Source organism: Maylandia zebra, linkage group LG4 (genome assembly GCF_041146795.1).
Source record: "Maylandia zebra isolate NMK-2024a linkage group LG4, Mzebra_GT3a, whole genome shotgun sequence".
NCBI lineage: Eukaryota > Metazoa > Chordata > Actinopteri > Cichliformes > Cichlidae > Maylandia > Maylandia zebra.
Window position 1 is genome coordinate 15,540,139 of NC_135170.1, and position 20,625 is coordinate 15,560,763.

General features: G+C 40.3%; 1 protein-coding gene and 1 long non-coding RNA gene across 3 annotated transcripts in view; one reads left to right on the top strand and one right to left on the bottom strand.

Moving 5' to 3' along the window:
• Window positions 1–20,625, top strand: part of LOC112434758 (uncharacterized) — a 208,440-nt gene that overhangs the window by 4,250 nt on the left and 183,565 nt on the right. The gene's annotated exons all lie outside the window — the stretch shown is intronic.
• grin2aa (glutamate receptor, ionotropic, N-methyl D-aspartate 2A, a) overlaps window positions 5,269–20,625 on the bottom strand; it is a 172,328-nt gene continuing 156,971 nt past the window's right edge. Inside the window, exons 12-15 of the mRNA XM_004560701.3 lie at window positions 16,213–16,302; window positions 15,402–15,499; window positions 12,477–12,715; window positions 5,269–10,757 (exon numbers count right to left, since the gene is read on the bottom strand). Of these exons, the coding sequence (XP_004560758.1) occupies window positions 8,826–10,757; window positions 12,477–12,715; window positions 15,402–15,499; window positions 16,213–16,302 (2,359 nt within the window). The 3' untranslated portion in view covers window positions 5,269–8,825. The remainder of the gene's footprint in view (window positions 10,758–12,476; window positions 12,716–15,401; window positions 15,500–16,212; window positions 16,303–20,625) is intronic.

Consider the following 20,625-nt stretch of genomic DNA (forward strand, 5'->3'; position numbering starts at 1 on the left):
TGTCATGTTAGTATGCGAAGCTTTACATGCCAGAAATTATAATTGAAATTGGAGAAAATCCCCACATGAAAACAGCATGTTGGGGCATTTCTTTTTTCTTTTTTTTCTTTTTTTTGTCCAAACATATGTTCTAAAGCATTTTTCTGGAGTAAAGTGCATGTGAGTAAAATCACATTAAAAAAAACCTGATGATACAATATGCCAGGGGTAGGCAACTCCAGGCCTCGAGTGCCGGTGTCCTGCAGGTTTTAGATCGCACCCTGGGTTAACACACCTGAATCAAATGATTAGTTCATTACCAGGCCTCTGGAGAACTTCAAGAAATGCTGAGGAGTCATTTAGCCCTTTAAATCAGCTGAGATGGATCATGGACACATCTAAAACCTCCAGGACACTGGCACTCGAGGCCTGGAGTTGCCTACCCCTGCAATATGCAGTACCAAATCATTCTTGTGGGTTTTACTTTGATGATATTTGCCATAAAAGGTTAAGATAACCCTAAAACTGAGCTATGAAAGAACTTAATCTTGCTGCACAGACACTAGGTGCACCTAAAGGAGGGCAGCATTGGCTTAATAAGTATGTTACAACATTATTATATGCTTAACTTGAATTCTTTTGCCCCATTTTTTTCCCATTTCAACCAGACAGCAGTTGCTACCAGCTGAGAAACACAGTTACACTCCAGTACGTACCAGATTGAATTTGCCTTTCTTTCCTTCTATCTTTGAAGCTATGAGAACCATGCACGTTATCGAGTAAAATATAGTGCTAGTAAAATGTAGCACTAGTAAAATGTAAAAGTAATACAACAGTAAAACAATAAATGATTGCATCTGACAGTTAAAATGTAAACATTAGCAAGATAACAATTTTATTTTTCCTAAAAAATGAAAAAAACAAACTGCATTCCTTGCACATAGTTTTGCTTCTTGTTAGAGGTACCTACTTCATTTTGGTAGCTGTTAACTATCCACATAGTATATACGCGTGTATGCAGAGATCATTATAGATAGATGGATAGAAGGCCTAAAAATATCTACAGCAAATGAAACGAATCTAGAAGTCATGTCCTTAAGAAATAGGAGAAAATTCAGGAAAAACCTGACACAGGTCTCAGTGGAAGGGTGGCTGTCAGGCAGCCATGCTTAAGGAAGAGAAACACTGCGAAAAGGCTGAGGTATGCCAAATCATACAAGAGCTGGACTGAAAATCTGTCCATCATAAAGGAAAGGCATATCGTAGCATTATCTCGACAGAGAGGCAAACAAAGTGCAGCGAACATCTAAAGAAGAGATTTGAATATCCTTCATCAAGCCTGGAGAACTATTCCTGAAGCCTATTTAAAGAAATCACAAGACAGCTTGAATAAGAGAGCTCAGGCTGTGTTGGAGAACCAAATATTGACTTTTTGAGTTGTGGTCTGTTTTCAGTGTATGTTTGCACATATTTCAATAAAATCCTTCACCTATTTGACTATCCTCTGAGTACTGCAAAATTTAGCATCTTTCAAAGTATGCATTTCTCACATGCTGAAGTAATATGCCATTAAAAAAATCTAAAGAATCATTCATTCTTCAAAGGCTGCCCTTAGCATGAATCCCTTTGTGTGAATGGCTGAGTGATGGGAAGGTATAGTTACTTAAACCATAGTACTCGGATCCCTTTTACCTCTGAGCTATTTCACCCTTTTGTTGCCGCGAGGGAACTTTAATGGGAAAGTATGCATATATTTGTAGAGGTAATAAGACAGATTCCTACTGGATGTACAGTATATGGCACAGAAGAGCTTTGAAAAAAAAAACAGTGGACACACACATGGTGAGGATGAGAGTTCCACGTCACGCCAATTGTTTGTCTCCCTAAATCAAACGGGAGGTGATTTTCTGAGCACCAAGGGGGAGAATAGAAAATGACAAAATAAACGAGTGCACTTTTCTCTCTCTTCTCTTTCTTTCATCTGCCCTTCCGCCAAAGAAGAATGATGCGCCACGGTCTTTTTGTTGTGCTGGCTGACACAACCACTCACACACACATATACTCCCTCTCAGACATCCTCTGCAGCACTCTTTGGACCACACTGTGGCTGCCTCTGTGCGATCTGATGAATGACACCCCCATTTCAATTACTGCCCCTCCTCTGTGCTTCTGGCTGTCTTTGAGGCTGCCTCTCACATGTTCCTCATCTTCAAACCAGCCTCTTGAACCAAATCTAGTGAAGTGTCCATGCTTGTGACAGGCAGGCAATGTCGCTGCACTAAAACCTCAGTAAAATGCCAAAGACTGAGCTCTACTTTTTAGTCTTACAAGAGAGAACGTATGGACGAGGTCAGATGAGGACTGCAAAGAGAAACGTGAGTTCTAGGTCTTCACTAATCACTTAATATAACTGATATCAATATCAGACTTGTGTAATTGAATATTTGAGCAGCTGTCTTTGGGATCATCTTTGACACAAATTCGAAAATCATCTTATTTTGAAAGGGCTATGCATGCTTTTAGAGCATCTGGTCTGGACTACTGTAGTACCATGTATACTGAATGACTGAGATCATTTTTATGATCTTGTGACTCACCATGCAATAGAGAGTCTAGCATAGAGTGGCACCAGTTCCAATGACAGCCTGAAATTGTGGTAGACATGCTGTGTCCATACACTCCCTCAGATTATTAAGATCTGCTTCATAAGAGGTCCATCCAGCAGTTGAAGCCTATTTAGGAACTTTTAGGAATCCTTTTATTTTTTTATTTATCTTTTCTCTTAAGCACTGTGGTTCTAAATCTCCTATACAAATAAAATGTACTTACTTTTGTTGATTTTTTTTAATAAGTCTTTGTATGTCTTTTTTGTTATCTTTTAATGTAATCATTTTAAAACTTAATACAAAGTGAGCTGTTAAAGGGTTATATTCTAAGTATAAGTGTATTAGACACACACTCCAGTTCAACAAAAATTCTGTACACTGTAAAGGGATGGTTTTCAGCATGAATTTCCCTAGTGGTAAGAACACAACTGAATTATCTTGCTTTGAGTTTCCAACTTTGGAGATTTGCTTCAAAATAAACTGATGTTATTTACTTTACATTTTTTATTTTAGGGCTACAGTATCTGCTGAAGCTCTTTGGGATATCTAAAAGCATTATGCAATTTGCGAATACACAAGGATTTATTTAAGATGTGAGCAATGATTGTGTTCTGGATATAGATGATATGATCTGTGTAGTTTTGTGTATTATTTATCATCTGCATGTCAGTGATGGGAATAACGGCGTTACAAGTAACAGTGTTACTAACGGCGTTACTTTTTCAGTAACGAGTAATCTAACTAATTGCTATTTCTATCGTTACAACGCTGTTACCGTTACTAATGACAATTGCCTGGTCATTAAATGTACACAATTGACAAAATAGTGGAAATGTTTAAAGACTGTTAGTCTGGTTTAACTAGTAAAGCAGCAATTCAGATAAGATAATCTTTTTATGGAAAACAAATAACTAGTATAACTATTTTATTGAAATCAATCTGGGTGAATCTGCAGACTTTCAGTGACTTTGTGGTTACAGTTTTAAGACATTTACTCACACTTGTGACAAAAACACGAAATTCCAAATTTTTTGGATGCAAACTTTTAGCGTAGCATGTCAATTTCATCCTAACAAAAATCAAGTCAACATCGAGCATTGATGAGCTTATCCTGATCTTTCTAAACAAGAAAAGGAAGAAACTGAGATTTTGGGTTCATCCAAAGAAGACAGCAGCGGGGAGAGTTTCATGGTTTGATCCAGGAGCTGAAGCTGTATCACGTCTGCTTTCGTGCATATTTCAGGATGTCAATGAGGCAGTTTGAGCTTTTATTGGCAGAGCTGGGACATCATCTGAGGAGGCAGAGAAATCATTTCAGATTGACCCGAAGCAGCATCTAGCTACGGGTCTGAGGTAAATAGTATTATTATTTTCATATCATTGTGTATTTAATACCTGTGCAGCTTCTCAGCTATGAGCTCATCTGTTGCCAACAGACATCTAAATGGTCAGCTCTATTTATTCGCGTAAAAATCTGAAAAGCTTGGTTTTGGGGAGTCCAAAGAATATTTTTTACGCGCATAACTTTTGCATTGATATCTGGGCAAAAACTTCCTCTTCTGTCCACTGGTCATTGATAATGAATGCAGATATTATAAAACGATGCTGTTGTCAGACAGTAGCCAGTGCTTCTGACACTGGATTTTGGAAAATACAATGGTTTTACTCACCCTAAGAACAGTTTATATGTTTATATGGATGCAATGAATGTCTGCTTAACCATGACTGGTCAGTAGTAACTGGAAGCTGTACTAAACTCTTATCTCATGTTTGCACAATTGTTTGCAAACACCATCTTACAGAGATTACATAGAAATTAGCATGCTGTCATTTGTATACTCAAATTTTAGGCCTTTTAGTATTAGCGCAAATTGCTACCGGTATTCTTTATTAACCGATAAGTGAAACTACTGCTAAAAATCAAGAATTACGAAATGAATACGAGACTTTCTAAAGATGTAAAAACACAGGTGGCAGGTGCACAGAGGAAGTAATTAATGATGGATATTGTAGGCAGCAACCCTTATTCCTGACATTCTTGATAAAAAAATAAAAATAATCATATATTTGTAACCCAGCATGCACCGCTTTTGTTTATCTAACAGAAGTAGAGGTAATACCATTAGCTGTGAAAGGAATGGCTTTCGTGTAGAATCAGCTGTTATCTTCAACTGACAAAAGAGGTTACTTCCATATAAGGTGAGGAAGACGCAAAGCCTGTTGTGCTTACCGGGAATTTTGACAGGACAACAAACCTTGTGAATGGTGAAATTTTATTCTAGCCGCTCTACAGAGAGAGAGAGAGAGAGAGAGAGAGAGAGAGAGAGAAAGAAAGAGAGAGATAAACAGTGCCACTGTACAGAAGAGCTCTTGTGAAATTCACACAAAAAATATTGTTTTTACTCTTTATCATTTATAATTCTCCATGATGATGTATTTCAGTATGAATTTACAAGCGATGTATACAGGTGTCATTTCTAAATATATTCAAAATAGTTCCCTAAAAGTCTTTGAGGAAGTATGTTTTTTTTCTTTAAAAAAAAATGAAAGAAAAGAAAGAAAAGCTATATTCTTACAGCAAACCATAAAGAAAGAGGTCTTGTATCTTTGGAGGGATAGCAGACTCAAAGTTGAGGGTTGCTTTTTTTTTTTTCTTCTTCTTCTATCTTCATTACAGTTGAAATCCTGACTACACATGAAGGAGAGGGAAGAGAGAAGCAGAGCTGGTGATACAGTAATTCTCACCTGCCATTGGAGGAAGAGCACAGATGTCCCACCAAAATAAGCCAAGCCCTGACCGGTGACCAACCACTCTACTAGCCAAAAACATGGCCTGATAATGACCAGCCAGCCAATGAGAAAGTTGCACTGGGATCAGGTCTTTAACCTCTCCCCCAAAACAGCAGCAGCATCTTCATTGTGTTAAACACAGATAATTTTTTTTTCCTCTCAAATATGTATATACTCATCACACCTGGTTACAACGCATTAGTGATCATAACATCATAACAAAAATATCAAACGAAGAAAAGAAACAAAACATTAAAGTTGTTACATCTGGGGTTGCATGCCATCACCTCATTAGTTATCATTAAATGTAATTAAAATACATTTTTGCCATTAAAAAATAGCAGGGTTGTCATCACAAGAGTGTGTCTGAGAGTGTGTGTGTGTGTGCGTGTGTGTGTGTGCGTGTTTCTTTGTGTATGTTTGAACAGAAAACATCATCAGTTTACATGACAGTTCTGTAAAAGTAGAACAAACGAACAAATTGCGATGAGTTCATAAAACGCAAGGGTGCCATTTGATATTTTTCTTTTTTTTTTTACATGTGCATATTGTTCACTTGTCAGCTCACACAAGCAGCATGTGGAGATAAATATGATAGTAATAAATATGTAGATAAGATGCAAAAAAAAAAGAGAGAGAGAAAAGGACAAATCTTGCTCTTCAGTCAACACTGGGTAAGCTGATTGGGAAGCTAGGGGGAGATTCACTGCGGTATTCCAAGAGTACAAAAAGGGCGATATGACAGTGGTTAAAAATGGAGCTTCAATCGAAACACAGTGGCTAATGCAGTCAACTGCCATTCAAAGTCATGGAGAGGAGGAACTATAAGGGTAGCATTTCAGATTTTGGATGTTTAAGAATCATCCTTCGTTCTGTGAAGGGTGCTCAGCTTAGTGTGAAGTGGAGCTGCATACAGCACATCCCACACACTGGGAAAACAATCTAAGCCCCCCTCTCACCCCACCCCTACCGCTGTCCCTTCACTCCCTCCTTCGTTTCCTCTTCTATCTTTGCTTGGGTTGCATGAGCTCAGGCAGAGAGCTGAACTGGAAGACCTTGGACTGGTAAACATCAAAAAGAGAAAAGTTTGATTCTGCCTTATGGCCGCTTCTTCTTCGTCTTTTTTTTCCCCCTTCTTTTTTTTTCCTACAAAAAAACAAAACAAAAAGAAATTCTGCGGCACATCCTACAGCTCTTGCTACTGTTATTAACGCCCCCCTAAAACATACAGAATCATCCTGAGGTATATTATTTGAAGCAATTTTGGCTTTTGTAAATCTAATCAATCAAGCAAATCAGTCAGTTAAGATTGTTACATGACATTTTTCTTTAGACAGTACATTTTATAAAGCATGATGCTACCAAGGAAAAAAAAATCTATGCGTGTGCAAGTCTTTTTCAGTTTAGTGTTGTCAAAGAAAAAAAAGGAATGAACGAAAAAAAAAATACACAATCAGATTAAGAACCAAATGTTCTGGTTAAAAAGTTCAAGCTTACCCAAGTTCTGCCATGCGCGCACACACGACTTATTCCATGCCAATGGATGGATACGTAATTGATGACCACATAACACCCATCCCATCCCGCATCCCTCCCAAACAACGCTTCAAAGGTAAACAAGGGATCCATCCCAAGCAGTCTTCACATCCTCAAAAGCCCTGGTTTGTTGTAGATCAACAGTTCCACACAAAGTTAAATCATCGAAAATTCTGAACGTAATCCCAAGCTAAACTGCAGAGGCTGGACGAACCAACCAAAGTTCAATTTTTAGTACAGAAAATGATTCAGATTAGCTCTATAGACATCAAACACTCCAGCGATGTCATATTGATGGAGAAAGGGAAGAAGGAAAGATGAAAGAAGGAAGGAATCATTGGTGTTTTTCATAGCTAATACCCTGTTTCTCAGTGGCGTGGATAATAAAATAATAATTAATAAAAAAAACTCACACATTATTGCCCACCAAAAACAAAATGATGGTGGTGGAAACAGCTGCGCTTAACCTTTTTTATTTTGTTTATCTCATCTTTGCTCTCTTCCCTTCCACCTTTACGTCAATCATGACAGATTTAAGAGGGTAGAGGATCACCACGTGATGGTGCACACAGCCATCCACCGCATCCGGCAAGACGCAGCTACTTTTAGAAAAATGTAAAATATGTCTTAGAGTGTATATGTGTATTTTCTCTTCTCCGACACAAAATGAAATCAACACATGCAAAATAATCTGCTACTCATGAAGGTATTTTTCAGTAAGCTTTGTTGTTTTTTCTTTTAGGTTTTTTTTTTTTTTCAAAAGCAAATGTGGGAGGTTTAAACTAATGGCTATTGTGCTACCAAATAAGCAAACACTAAAATCCTACATAGGGGGATCCGGATGCCAGAATCCCTAAGAAATCTTATAGTTCAAGAGAATAAAAGCAATACTTCGCAATTATTGTTTGTTTTTTTGTGCAGAGCCACAAATGAAATGCCCATCAAGTGCCTTAGGTTTCCCTGCTCGTCTGTCCTTTTCTATCAGTCATTTTGTCAGCATGCCTTTTATCTGTCAGTCTGTAAACAATATTCATTAAAAGCACCTGCATCGCTCTCAGCTTCTCATCACTGTCGCGTCCCTCAGCGTGGGCTGAACATACAAAGTTGTATTCTGAACAAGAACACGCTATCAAACAGCCACAAACTATTTGATGCTCCACTATGTGCCAGTTAGCCAATCACTTCCTTCCTCACTCTCTCTCTCCTCTTCCACTGCCAGGTGTCTTAGTGCCCATATTTGTCAGCATAACAAGCAGCAGACCGTTGGACTAGCTCTCTGTGACGCCCCTGCCCTCCTGGGATGCCTCCATGTCTGGCCTGCCCATCTGGTCTTTCTGTCAAGCCTTTTCTCTTCAGCTGGTGAGCTCTAAGGTTGACAGTGAAGGTGGAAAGGAACACGGTGAGAAGGAAGGTGGACAGTGGCTAAAGAGCTTCCTCTCGCTTCCTTTAATTCCACTGTCATATAATTCCTCTCATCCTCCTCACCACCTCCTCGCACATTTGAATGCCAAATCAACTGATTCCTTTCTGAAAGCTATTGCAGGGAGCCCTGTGTTACTCTAACGTATACGGTACCATATTGGTTCCACTTATGGGGCTATGTCGTTTTCTACTCCTAAAAACCTAGGGATTAATGATTACCCTCCTCTTTACACAAGGATACCTTATGGCAGAGTGCTGGCCCTATAGCTGTCTCACTGGTACATGGGAGAGAATGGATAGAAATGGTGATATCAAGAGAGTAGTAGTAATACCGTCATACCCAAGTGGGCACAAGTTCGTTTGGATTACAATGTTGAAGAGAAGAAATCGTAGTGTGGCTATGGCATCCCTTATTGGATAACATAGTTGATAAATTATAATACAAACCCAGAGAGGAGTAAGAAGGAGAGAACACATTATTTCTTATATCAACTAAACATCTGACTCCAGACTGGGAATTTTTTTATACACCCGTCTATTGCTGAACTGGGCTGAGTTTAGGACGCCACGTGGGGCTGGGTATGCACTAGTCTTATTGGCTGAGTAAGGCATCGCATGCTCTTTATTGTACATGTCATTAGCTATCCGCCCGTCCCGTGAGCAAAATGAAGTGGTGGATTTAACAGAAGAGCGGAGATTGTTCGCATCGTTGCGTGTATTGATGGGAGCCACTGAAAGCTGTTGGTAAATATCAGAGGAGCTACGCCCATGGACCAGTCTGCTGCTGGTGTCATCCCTCAGCGAATGACTGAGAAAAGGGTTTTCCGAGCCATGGGCTGGGTACAGGGACTTGCTCCTCTTGCTCTCCTCTAGGTTGTGGTTAAACAGCGTAGACTTGGACCCAGTGCCAAAGAGTCTGCCAGAGTAGGGACGCATACCAAAGAGGTTCGCATAGTGCGAGTCAGACGTGGAGTCCAAGAAGCGATCCTTCTCTTTGAGGCTGACACTGCGTGCCGGTCGGCCCAGATCTACATCTTTGGGCTTTTCAAGCATGATGTTGTCAAAGGAGTGCTGACGACTCAGCCTCAAGCGATTTCTTTTTTGGACATGCGGGCCATCTGTCTGTGGCCAGTACAGACCAAACATTTCATCCGGTTGCTGCTGCTGTTGGTGATGCATGGTAGGGCTGACCAAAGGGTCTGCAAGGAGCTGGTCCTCACTAATGTCATACAGGTTGGCCGTGTGGAGGCATGCTTCACACCGATTATAAGGTGAACGTGTGCCCGAAGCTGAGGCAGAACCAGTAGAGGAGTACGGCCCTGCAGGTGGGTAGCTAGCAGTCACTTTGGATAAGCAGGAACGGCAGTGTGTCTGTTTGTAGCGATCAATGGATTCATGCGGGGACAGGTTTTTCTCTTTTAGGTTGTAGTGTTTTGAGTAGGCTGGATCTGGTAGAAGATCTGAGTCTGTATGATGCAAAGGCGAGGAGTTCAGATGAATTATGGGCTGCTCACACTTCCTATAGTTGTCACTGTGGTCGGAGTAGATTTCGGGGTATTCCAAATCGTCCGCAGCAAGACCGTGGCTCTCACGGTAGTGAATGGGGTCTGAGTGGAGGCTCAGCTCCCGGTCTGAGTCGATAGTGTAGATTTTCTCTCCTCCTCCTCCTCTCCCAGTTTGGTTGGTTCCGCCGCTGACCTGCTTAGTCTTTAAGTAGGACAGCTCCACCTCACTGCAATCCCTTGGGTATTTTGGAGTCACCGATCTTTTTTTTAAGTTGTCCTTGGGCTTCAGATGCTTGTTGTTTTCTGGGTCCTTGTAGGAGGCTGCTCTACTAGAACAGTCTGAGATGTCAGAATGGGCTGCATCTTCAGGGAGGTACCGCTGAGTCTTCATTGACATTCGTGGGTCTGGCATCAGCATGTCAGGCATCGGCGAGGGCCCGGGTGGTACTGAGCGAACCGTGTCCACCGACTTCTTCCACAGCGTGCGTTGCGGTTTTGCGTTAGTCTGGACTGCGTCAGCACTTACTGCTACCTCCACTGTGTTGGGATTGGCATCATTCAGGGTCAAAGGATGCTGACCTCCCTGGAAGATATAGTTGTTAAGATGATCTTTGTGGCGGTTAGCGAGATAGGACTGCAGGTCGCCAGCATCCCCGTAGATCATATCTTTGGGGGCATAGCTTCGGTTGTCAGCGTAGATGAAGTTCCCCTTCTCTGCCATCATGTCCATGATCATAGGACCAGCCGAGTGCATGAACTCTCGTTTGGGCGAGTTCATGCGGGAGCCACCCAGGTTAGACATGTTGGTCATCTGTTTGGCCGACTTAATGAGCTTCAGCATTTTGTCCTGGGGGCTAAAGTCCAGGTCTGACTTTTTCTTCATGTCAATGTGAACTCCATGGATGCAACTCCAGATTCCCTGCATTTACATACATGGATGAAGACGAAGGAAGGGAGAGGTGAAAAAGGAAGGAGAAATGAAAAGGGCGGGAGAGATTCAATGGAATGAGATGCACAGAATCCAATGCAAAATTAGTCACCCACTGTAACCATGTAATTGTAATGCAAGTACAGTTTGAAAGCATATTCAGTTTATCTTTCTTTCATTATAAAACACATTTGGGGTTTTCTCTAAAATAAAAAATTAGAAATATTACATTAAAAATTCTCTAATAGCATCTGTCAACAATAAGGGGAAACACACATTCACAAATTCTTTAACTCTCAGCAGTTCAAATCAGTAAGATGCTGAAAATTCATTAATGAGGTTAGATTTCTAATATCTCCAGAATCTCTCTTAGAAGTATTCACAATGTGACATAAGCCTCATGTAAGCAAAGCAGTAAGCAAAGCAGTAAACAACAAAAACTACCATCAGTTTGACTTTTGAACCTTAAGACAAACTATTGAATGAGCAAGTATTGAGTAAACAACAGCTGACAGTTAAATGTCTAAAACAGCCAAAGAGCTGTTTATAAAAGAACAAAAAATCCTTTCACCACTGTGACAACTTACTAGTTCACAAATTAATTCCCAGAAAACATTTATCATGTCCCGAAATCAAACAACCTTTTGGTTCAATACACACTTTGCAAAGCTTATCGTGACAAAACGGGCAATTAAGGTTGTATTTTGTTTTAAATTATTATTGAGAATGGCTTTGAAGTAACTAGTGCACGAACATCACTTTTAACTTTCACATACACAGCTTTAAAATGAGAGCAAAGAAACTTGCTGCTTTTAGAGACACACGTCTCCATTGTATGTTCATATACACAATAGGGGACAATGCTGACCTTTTAGAAAAATGAGAGAAAATACATTGATTTGGCATGAGCTGCCATCATTTTACCCCCCAAAAAACATGTTGCAATTAGGATCTATTAGGATCTATCTTGTCGATATTCAGGTCCGCCTCGTGATCCCTCCCCCCCGCGCTCCTGCCTCTCATCCTCCTTTGTATTGCTGTCCCGCCTTTCCCTTGTTTAACTCAGTTTCTTAGCTTATCAGCAGTTTTCTTTCCCTGCCCGTATGTGTGCATGTTTGCTCTTTTCTTTTATTCTGCTGACAGAAAATAGAACTAAGAGAGAGCTGTCTAACCCCAATAATACATTATTAGCCCACGAGTCTAGCTGCAATCTTCACTGCAGCTCATCGCCTTGGACACATCCGCTGTTAACCCTCTAAGCTGCTACTTTTTCACCAAAAGCATCTCTTTGGTCTGTTTGTTTTTCAAGCAACTTAAACTAAAGATCACATGAAACAGCAAAAGCTGTTTTTAACCCTATGGTGCGCAGCTATAGAACAAACCACCATGCTAGTAGATGGCTGTAATGCAGAAGTATGTAAAGTGAGAGATGGACGACACAGTAACAGTAGTGATCATGAAGTTCATTCAAGTTGTGCGTCGGCTGAAAGTGGATGGCTGTTTTGCAATTAGGGTTAGTGAATCAGCAGCAGTAATATATCAGAGTCAAAATCATCGCTTCAGTAGAGGGACTTTTTGGGGGATAAAATGATTTAACCAAAAATTTACTTTCCAGTTGACTCCTGCAGTGGAAATGCAAAAAGCTCCTCAATGATTCATAGAGAATTTCATTTTTATGCAACCTAAATACTTACAAAAATGGGTGCTTACCCGACTGATGCTGAAAAGAAGACCCGGCTTGCCGGAGCAGACCCCAGTGAAGCAGTATCTAAGCCTCCAGTAGAAGAGATGCTCAGAGACAAAGGTAATGAGGGAAAGCCCCATGGCTGTGGCCAGCATGTAGAAGACCCCTGCCATGTTGTCAATATCCAGCTGACTGGACATCACCTCATTCTTCTCATTGTGGCAAATTCCTGTGAGCCACTGGGCTTCTAGTTCCTCCATTTCACCTGAAAGGAAAACAACAAATCCTTTACCAAATAGCTCAAAAACATAATGGCATACAGGATTTCCATGTTTAGACAAGTCAGAAATTTACTGTTAACTTAAAAGCTGCTGCAAATTTATTTTAGGCCAATGGTGAGATCCTTGATACAGACAGAAACTGAGGATTGTACGGCGTGCAGTATTGCCATGCTCTGCAAACCGCTTTGCAGCCCACTACTTCAACAACTGCACTTTCCTATTCTGTGTTGCACATAATCAATGTCATACTTGGTGTTCTGCGCTGGGACCTCACTGTAGCCCACACTCCTAATTTTCCTACAACAGAGTCACAGAGTACAGCCAAATATAAATTCTTGCAGTTAAAAATAATCATTTTCTTTTGACTAGTGGTCCTGAATGAACTCTAATTGAGTATAAAGAATGTAGATACTGCATTTCTACCCTAGAAAGGCAATCTATAAATTCAATGGCTGGTAGCACCTTTATATTCTGTCACTTGTCACTGGGCTTACCGTCTCCTCTATGTTGGCCAACAGGGCAAATATATGTTTCTTAAATGTGGATAAAAAAAGGTACAAAGGAATAAAGACCTTATCTTTCCTCATTTCTTACTCTATGTTCCTTTCCCTCTGTTCCCCCTCTTTTTCCGGCTTCCTCTGTGACATTTGGCGCGTGGCTAATCCAATCGGTGTCATTCAGGGCCGGATAACTAAGGCTGCTAGTGGGAAAGACAAATATCATGGTGGTGTTCAGCTAGATGTCTTTGGGGTGCAGACTCAATAAGACATCATTAGCCTGTTGGTACAATTGAAGAACATTTATCTCATGTCAGACTTGCAAATACATGACTAGACGTAGCCATGCTACCTTTTAAATGAAATTATGGCATGCCGAGAACTGGCTTCAAAAGCAAATTAAGGTGAATGACATTGTTATCAACAGGTGACTTTGTCTCCACTTTTTGTTTAATCTATTCAAGGGAAAGGCTGCTGCTCATGCTGTTGCTTTTTCTCCAGAGGGGAAACTATTGCTGAAATTCAGATTTTGTTCTCGTTTCAGTAGTCACACGGCTCAAGCTATAGTCTGGTGTTCAGTCGGTTGGAACACAGGAACACAAGTCCCTACAAGTCGGGTTTAAAAAACATGTAGCATGGAGCAGCTCAGACTTTATGTGTCAGTCCAGTTCAGCAGATTCCTTCAAAATTTGTATCTATGTTTTACAATAAGCCTACCTCATAAATCAAAATTAAACCATTCCCAAACGTGACTTGATGATATGAAATGCAATGAGAAATGCATATGTTCAGCACTGTGCTTTATGTAGAATGGGAAAAAAAATGGTAAGAGCACAAGTGTGGAGAACTTGCCAAACAGGTGCTGCTAAGACAACAGGACGTTACAGTTTTCTAATTATATGTATTTTATGTGAACATTTGTTGTTGTTTTTAAAAACCACTACACGAAGTGTGGCACTGGCTTCCAGGCCACCTCCTTTTTTGTCTCTTTTCCTTCTTCACCTCCCTTCCCTCTCTACTTTTCTCCAGATTAATCTTCTCTTTGTCTCTTCCTTGCCCATGAAATGCCATATGCTTTCCGCCCACATTCTGTCTATCTGATCATGTAGCATCTGCCGAGACAACAAGTCACTGTCATCTATCAAGTACCTGCCCTTCTGTCACTTCCCATCTCTACCAGACACACTTGCTTTCCTTGTCTTGCTCTTGTCCCATGCCCTGTGCCTCATCCTCTTTTCTTTTTTTACCTCTCTCTGACCTCCGTGCACGCTGCCTCTTTTCTGACGCTGTCATCACTATTTCATTCATTTCTCCTTCCTCTTGCTACACAAACTTTCTTTTTAGGTCTTTGTCTCGTGCCATTTCCTTTTATCCCTCTCACTTGCTCTGTTCACCTTTATCTTTATCTTTTTGGCATTTGTCTTTCTCTTTGTGTGTGTGTTTGTGGGTGGGTGGGGGTGCACGACAACTAGTTTATACCAGAAGCTATAACACATGGTGCAAAGAAGTATGAAGAGATTGGACTGCAAAGAAGTATTAATTATCAGGAGAAGATAAGGCAAAACAAAAACACAGAGCCTGATTCCTATCAAAATTATCCAGCTATGGAAACATGATGGAGTGTGGCCTGCATGCTCAGAAGCCCTGATAAGATTCAGTTAGAGGGGATTATTGTGACACCAATGTTCATTTAATCAACTTCAGTGCACTTACTGTGAGTGGCTGTGAACGCTCGCATCAGCAAAACGCTTTCGATGTAAAATGTAAATGAATCTTGTCACTAAGAGCTCTGGCTGTCTCGTGTTCGCGCTGTTTTGCAGTAAGAAATTTGTTTAAGTAAAAACTTTTGAGGCAACTGTAATAAAGGAATCTGGTAATTCAGATAGAGTACATACACGCACACACATCTGGTGCTGCAGAGAGGAATACATTAGAATAACTTACACACTCTGCCCTCTGTTTAGAGCAGCCTTTGTCTCCAGAATAACATCAAAGGACTATTTATACTTCACTGCCTTCCCTTTGTGTTGTCAGGCACAGACAAGGCAGCAGAGATGTTTGCATGTGAGTGTGTGGCGGGTGAATTACAGGACTGGCAGTGTAACCTTTTGCCTTTGTGGGTAGTGTCATGCACTTTGAATTTGTATGAGAGTGCTGTGTATGTGTTTCTCACCATCGCCGATAATTGCTAGGATAGCCAGGTCCACCTGTCGTTTCCAGTAGGAACCTTTTTGTAGAGCAATCCCATACCCCGTGGTAGCAAAGATGTACCTGAAATACACATGCACACATACACAAATATAGCATATAGCGTAACTCTAATTACGAATGTCTTCAATAACATACAGTGCTGTGCAACCCCTCATTTTGCTAGTAAAATGGGAAATGGGTGCAGCAATTATTGAAACAGGGCAAAAAAGAGTTTGTACAATTCTAATAATCTTCAAAGTCAACATTTGGTACGACCACCTTTATTCTTCAACACAGCCTGACCTCTCTTAGGCAACTTTCTTGCTATTTCTTTAAGTTGTCTTCAGGAATAGTTCTTCAGGCTTCTTGAAGGTCAAAGTTCCTCTTTGGATGTTGACTTTCTTTTCTTCTGTTCTCTGTCAGCATGATCCCACATTATGTTCCACTGTTTTCTCCTCCCCGTCTGCTTTACTGCATTGGTAGTGTCTTTGGGATCATTCTCACGTTGCATAACATGGAAAGTGAGGTCATACTTTCCAACAAGATCAACAAAATTTTGCACTCCCCTCTAAAGACAATTATTTGTGTACATGTTTAATTGTGACACCACTCTATTAAGCTACAAAGAAAGTTTTTTAAATTAAGAGACAGAGGATAGAGTCAGCCACTACCGCTAATGTTTAGCTTAAGCTAATATGAAGCTTCAGTTTAGTAAGTAACATGCTTTTAATGAGTAATCATGATTACTCATTGAAGGATTACTCTACAAATAACTGAATTATAGGGATAGTTACCCGCTACCAATGGTCACCAGCTTACATCCCTCATCTCTACCGGCCATGTAGTTCAGCACTGCAGCGTCATAGATGAAGGCATCCAGCTTGCTGTGGGGCGAGAGAGAGAAAACAAAACAAAACAAAAACAAAAAAACAGGCAAAAAACAGACAAATAAAGGGAAATGGTAAGATGTTTAGCCTTTTTTTAAAGCGAGTCAGTGAGAAGTGAAGAGATGAAAAAGAAAACAGAAGATGGGCTTTTTTGTTTTTTTTAAAGAACGTGTTGCTTGCAGATCAATTTTAAAGTGTTAAATCATCTCCAATAGGACTGCAACCCAAGCATAACCAAACACACAGAGGACACAGTGGGGAGTGGTGGCGGTTCAATACACCACGCTTCACTGATGATAGGACCTTGGAGGCGCCTGGACGACCTAAACAAACTTTAGACAGACTCAAACATTTACACTGTCTCGCTTTTCACACTCGCACACAGAAGGACTCATAAATAAGTGGGCTGCAAAGTGGAAAGTTGAAGCTCCCGCACTTCAACTGACATTTTCAATGTAACAGATGCCGTTAGTATCCACTGCTCTGTTACCATCTCATTGCCTGTAAATGCTCTCTCTCTCTCACACACACACACACACACACACACACACACACACATATAGAGCCCCGCTAATAGTGCAGTGACTGGTTGGCATTTACTGAATGTCACATGCAGTCCTCTAACGGAGACTCACAGCCGATAGTTTAGCTGTGTAATTAGCTTAACCCAGCACTGGCTCCATCCACAGGCAAGCTGTGTATCCAAACGTGGGGGAACCAGGAGTGTGTGTCAGCAAGTGTGTGCGATTGAACAGATGAAAGTGTGCACTGGTGCATTTCTGTAAGCAGGGATTTGTTTGTGCATGTTTGCAGATGCTAGCCAGACACGCTGTAGCTCACGTGAATTGGACGGGAATTCAACCACCACTTATCTGCCACACGTTCATGACGGTGAAAGATTGTAAAACATTTTCTTGCCAGATTACATCTACACCTTTAAATGAACACTGAGTGTCACTCTGAGTTTTCCTTTACTATTGCAGGACATCTCTCTGCAGTGTAGCCTACATAACATAAGGTGTTTAAACTATCATAAAACAACAAAGACAAGTATCATTAGCTGAATTCACACCATAAATGCTAAGAATCTGGCAAACCGTGAAATGTTAATGATTAACAACATCACTGTGAAACCTAAGTGGCTGTTTTATTGTGGCCCAAAGGGGGGTTTTAACCTTTGAATAATCAGCTGTAATAATTTGCCAAAAAATTCCATTTGTCAAAAGTCTAAAGAGTATTTGAGTCACATAAAATATTGTTATTGGCATTCTCTCCTGGTTTTCCTAGAGTTCTTTATATTATTTCTTGTTGTCTTCATTTGTTTTTGTCCACTATGGCAGTATTTCCCAACCAGGTGTGCTGTGGAAAACTATCTGGTTCCACCTGGGGTCCGTTCTTCGTACCTCGCTTACTACATCCAAGATCAAATCATCGCGCTAACTTTGAGCTCGCTATTCCGGTTCTCCGAACACACCTGTTGTTGACGATTAGTATAGCTGGATGAAGTAATGTGAGATCACTGGGTGGCTTAACAGGGGCTACGCATCGATAGTAGAAACATTGATCGGCAACCCTTTGATTGGTCGGCGAAAATGTCGAAGGAGCGCGCTCAGTATTTTACGGCAGCAGAGCAAGAACTCTTGATTGAGGGATTTCAGGAGTTTCAGAGTTTAATTAAAACGCAAGGGAACACTGCAAAGGCTGCAAAAGCAAGGAGAGAGGGCTGGCAGAAAGTTGCTGACACATTAAACTAGTAAGTAATTTAATAATAATAATAATAATAATGGATTGGATTTATATAGCGCTTTTCAAGGCACCCAAAGCGCTTTACAATGCCACTATTCATTCACTCTCACATTCACACACTGGTGGAAGCAGCTACGGTTGTAGCCACAGCTGCCCTGGGGCAGACTGACAGAAGCGAGGCTGCCATATCGCGCCATCGGCCCCTCTGGCCAACACCAGTAGGCAGTAGGGTAAATTTATTATATTATATTACATTATATCATATTATATTATATTACATTATATCCTCTTTCACATTAGAGCCACGACAGGACCCACTAGAACATGGGAACAAGTAAAAGTGAAATATAAGAATATTCTACAGAATGGTAATATTTATCACTTATATTGCTTTTAGTCTCTTGAAAAGAGAGCCTGAAATAATCTGTTTGTTTGTTCATAACAGCAACCAAGAAAAGGGCAAAGCAAAAAAAGACAGGTGGTGGTCCTGCACCCCCTCGTCAACAAGTTGGTTAAGTGAATAATACCCTCACGGGAAAATCGATATCTCTCTATGAGCACACTGTCGCGCTGAGCTAAAGGATCCTGTCTATCCCGCAATATACGCTGAATTCTGAAAACTCTCCTTATCAATCTTGCACCTTCCGCAATGGGTGGCTCGCGTAAACGGACAGGACATGGCTGCGACAGACTTCCCAAATCCACCTTCGCTTTTATAGCCGTGGTCTCTCATCTTGCTTACATGAAGTAATTTACTATTACTACTCTGAACTGTGAATTACATCTGAAATAATCAAATACATGAAATAGAATGATTAATAATAGTACATTTACCTTTTTTTAGGAAATGTACTGTATTTCATGTATCTGTATGAAATCAATAAAATAATCAAATACTGCATTATCTTTAGTTACATTGATAATATTTATTTATGGTAAAACAGTGGTAAAATATCGCTGTTGCTTTCGTATAAATGAAGCGGACATACCTGAGTGGCCGCGATCTAATCCTGTTTACATAAAGTAAGCCTGCTCCCGAGCAGGTTTACGCTTACGGACCTGTTGCTATGACAGCAAGTCCCGGATGAGCTTCGGGGCACCGAACGATCCAGGATCACGCGAAATCGTCAACAATCAAATCCAGCTAACTTACTTAGCGAGGTACGAAGAACGGACCCCTGACCTGGGTCCTGGAGAAAATTCCAACCCAGATGAAGGCCCCAGCATGAGTACAGGTCAGAAGAAAGCAAAAAAGGTATACTGGGGACAAACCAAGCTAATTCCACTAGGCCTGCTGCGAGGGGAAAAATTATCAATATGCTGTTTGTGACAGTTTTACAGAAGAGGATTAGGGCCACTGAAAAAAAAGTGGGAACATCTTTTTTTTTTTTAATTCTGAGAAAAAAGTCAGAATTCTGAACAAAAAAAGGCAATTCTGACTTTTTTCTCAGAATTAAAAAAAAAAAAAGATGTTCCCACTTTTTTTTTTCCCAGTGGCCCTAATCCTCTTCTGTACATTTTTGTTTGGTGGTGTGCCGTGTAATTTTTCTAATGTGAAATATGTGCCGTGGCTCCAAAAGGTTGGGAAACACTGCACTATTGCAATCAAAATATCTTTGCATTAATTTTTTAATATTTAAAAACTCCCAAAATAGTTGATTTTCATAATTCTATTATATTCAAATTATTTTAAAAATATATTCTCTAAAAAATTTGTGTCTGAAAACCAATCAATATATAAATTGCTTGAATTGCTCCCACAACTATGTAAGCTACAGAAAAGGATGTCACATACAGTTACTGACAAAATCTTAAGCACATGGAGATATGTTTACTGGGTTTTTTGCATTTAATGCCAAACTTGTCACTATAATAGCATTATACCATGATGAAAACACCAATAATTATTGATCAGATAGGGATTTTAACCATGATTTGATTTGTGCCATGTGCTTTTAGCATTTATTCTAGCAATTAATTGTCCACTCTGTTACTGTCAGACTTTGTTACCAATGTAGAGAAACTGTATGATTCATCATAATAGATGGGTGTTTTTTTCTGAAAAAAGTGGGGAAAAAGTTGCTAACTTGAATTTGGCAATCATCAACTTCTTAAGACTGAAGATGTTTTCAATACTGGAGAATCGAGTGTGTTACAGTGCGACGCTGATGCGGTGGTTCAAGCATTATAAACTTCTAAACTCCTCTGAAACACATGTATTAACACAACATTTTAATACCCTTTAAATTAACCATAACCATTAAAACAGTTGAACTTTGCTTATTTTTAAAGAGTAACAATAATTAAATCAAATCAATTTCGCTCCCCTGTGAATATTCTTGGTTCCTGTGGCTGTGACAGATTTTGTGTGTGTCTTTGTGTGTAAAGCCTCTCAGCATTATGTGTGATCACAGTTAATCCAGCCATCGAGCCCCAAATAGCTGAATGGTGCAGTGCTGCTCAACTGCTTATGCCACAGAGCCGAAATATCAATGACTGCATTACTGACTGCAGACACCTTCAGCAGGTGGAGTCCACAGATACACAGATAAGCTTGTTTTTTTGTATACTTAT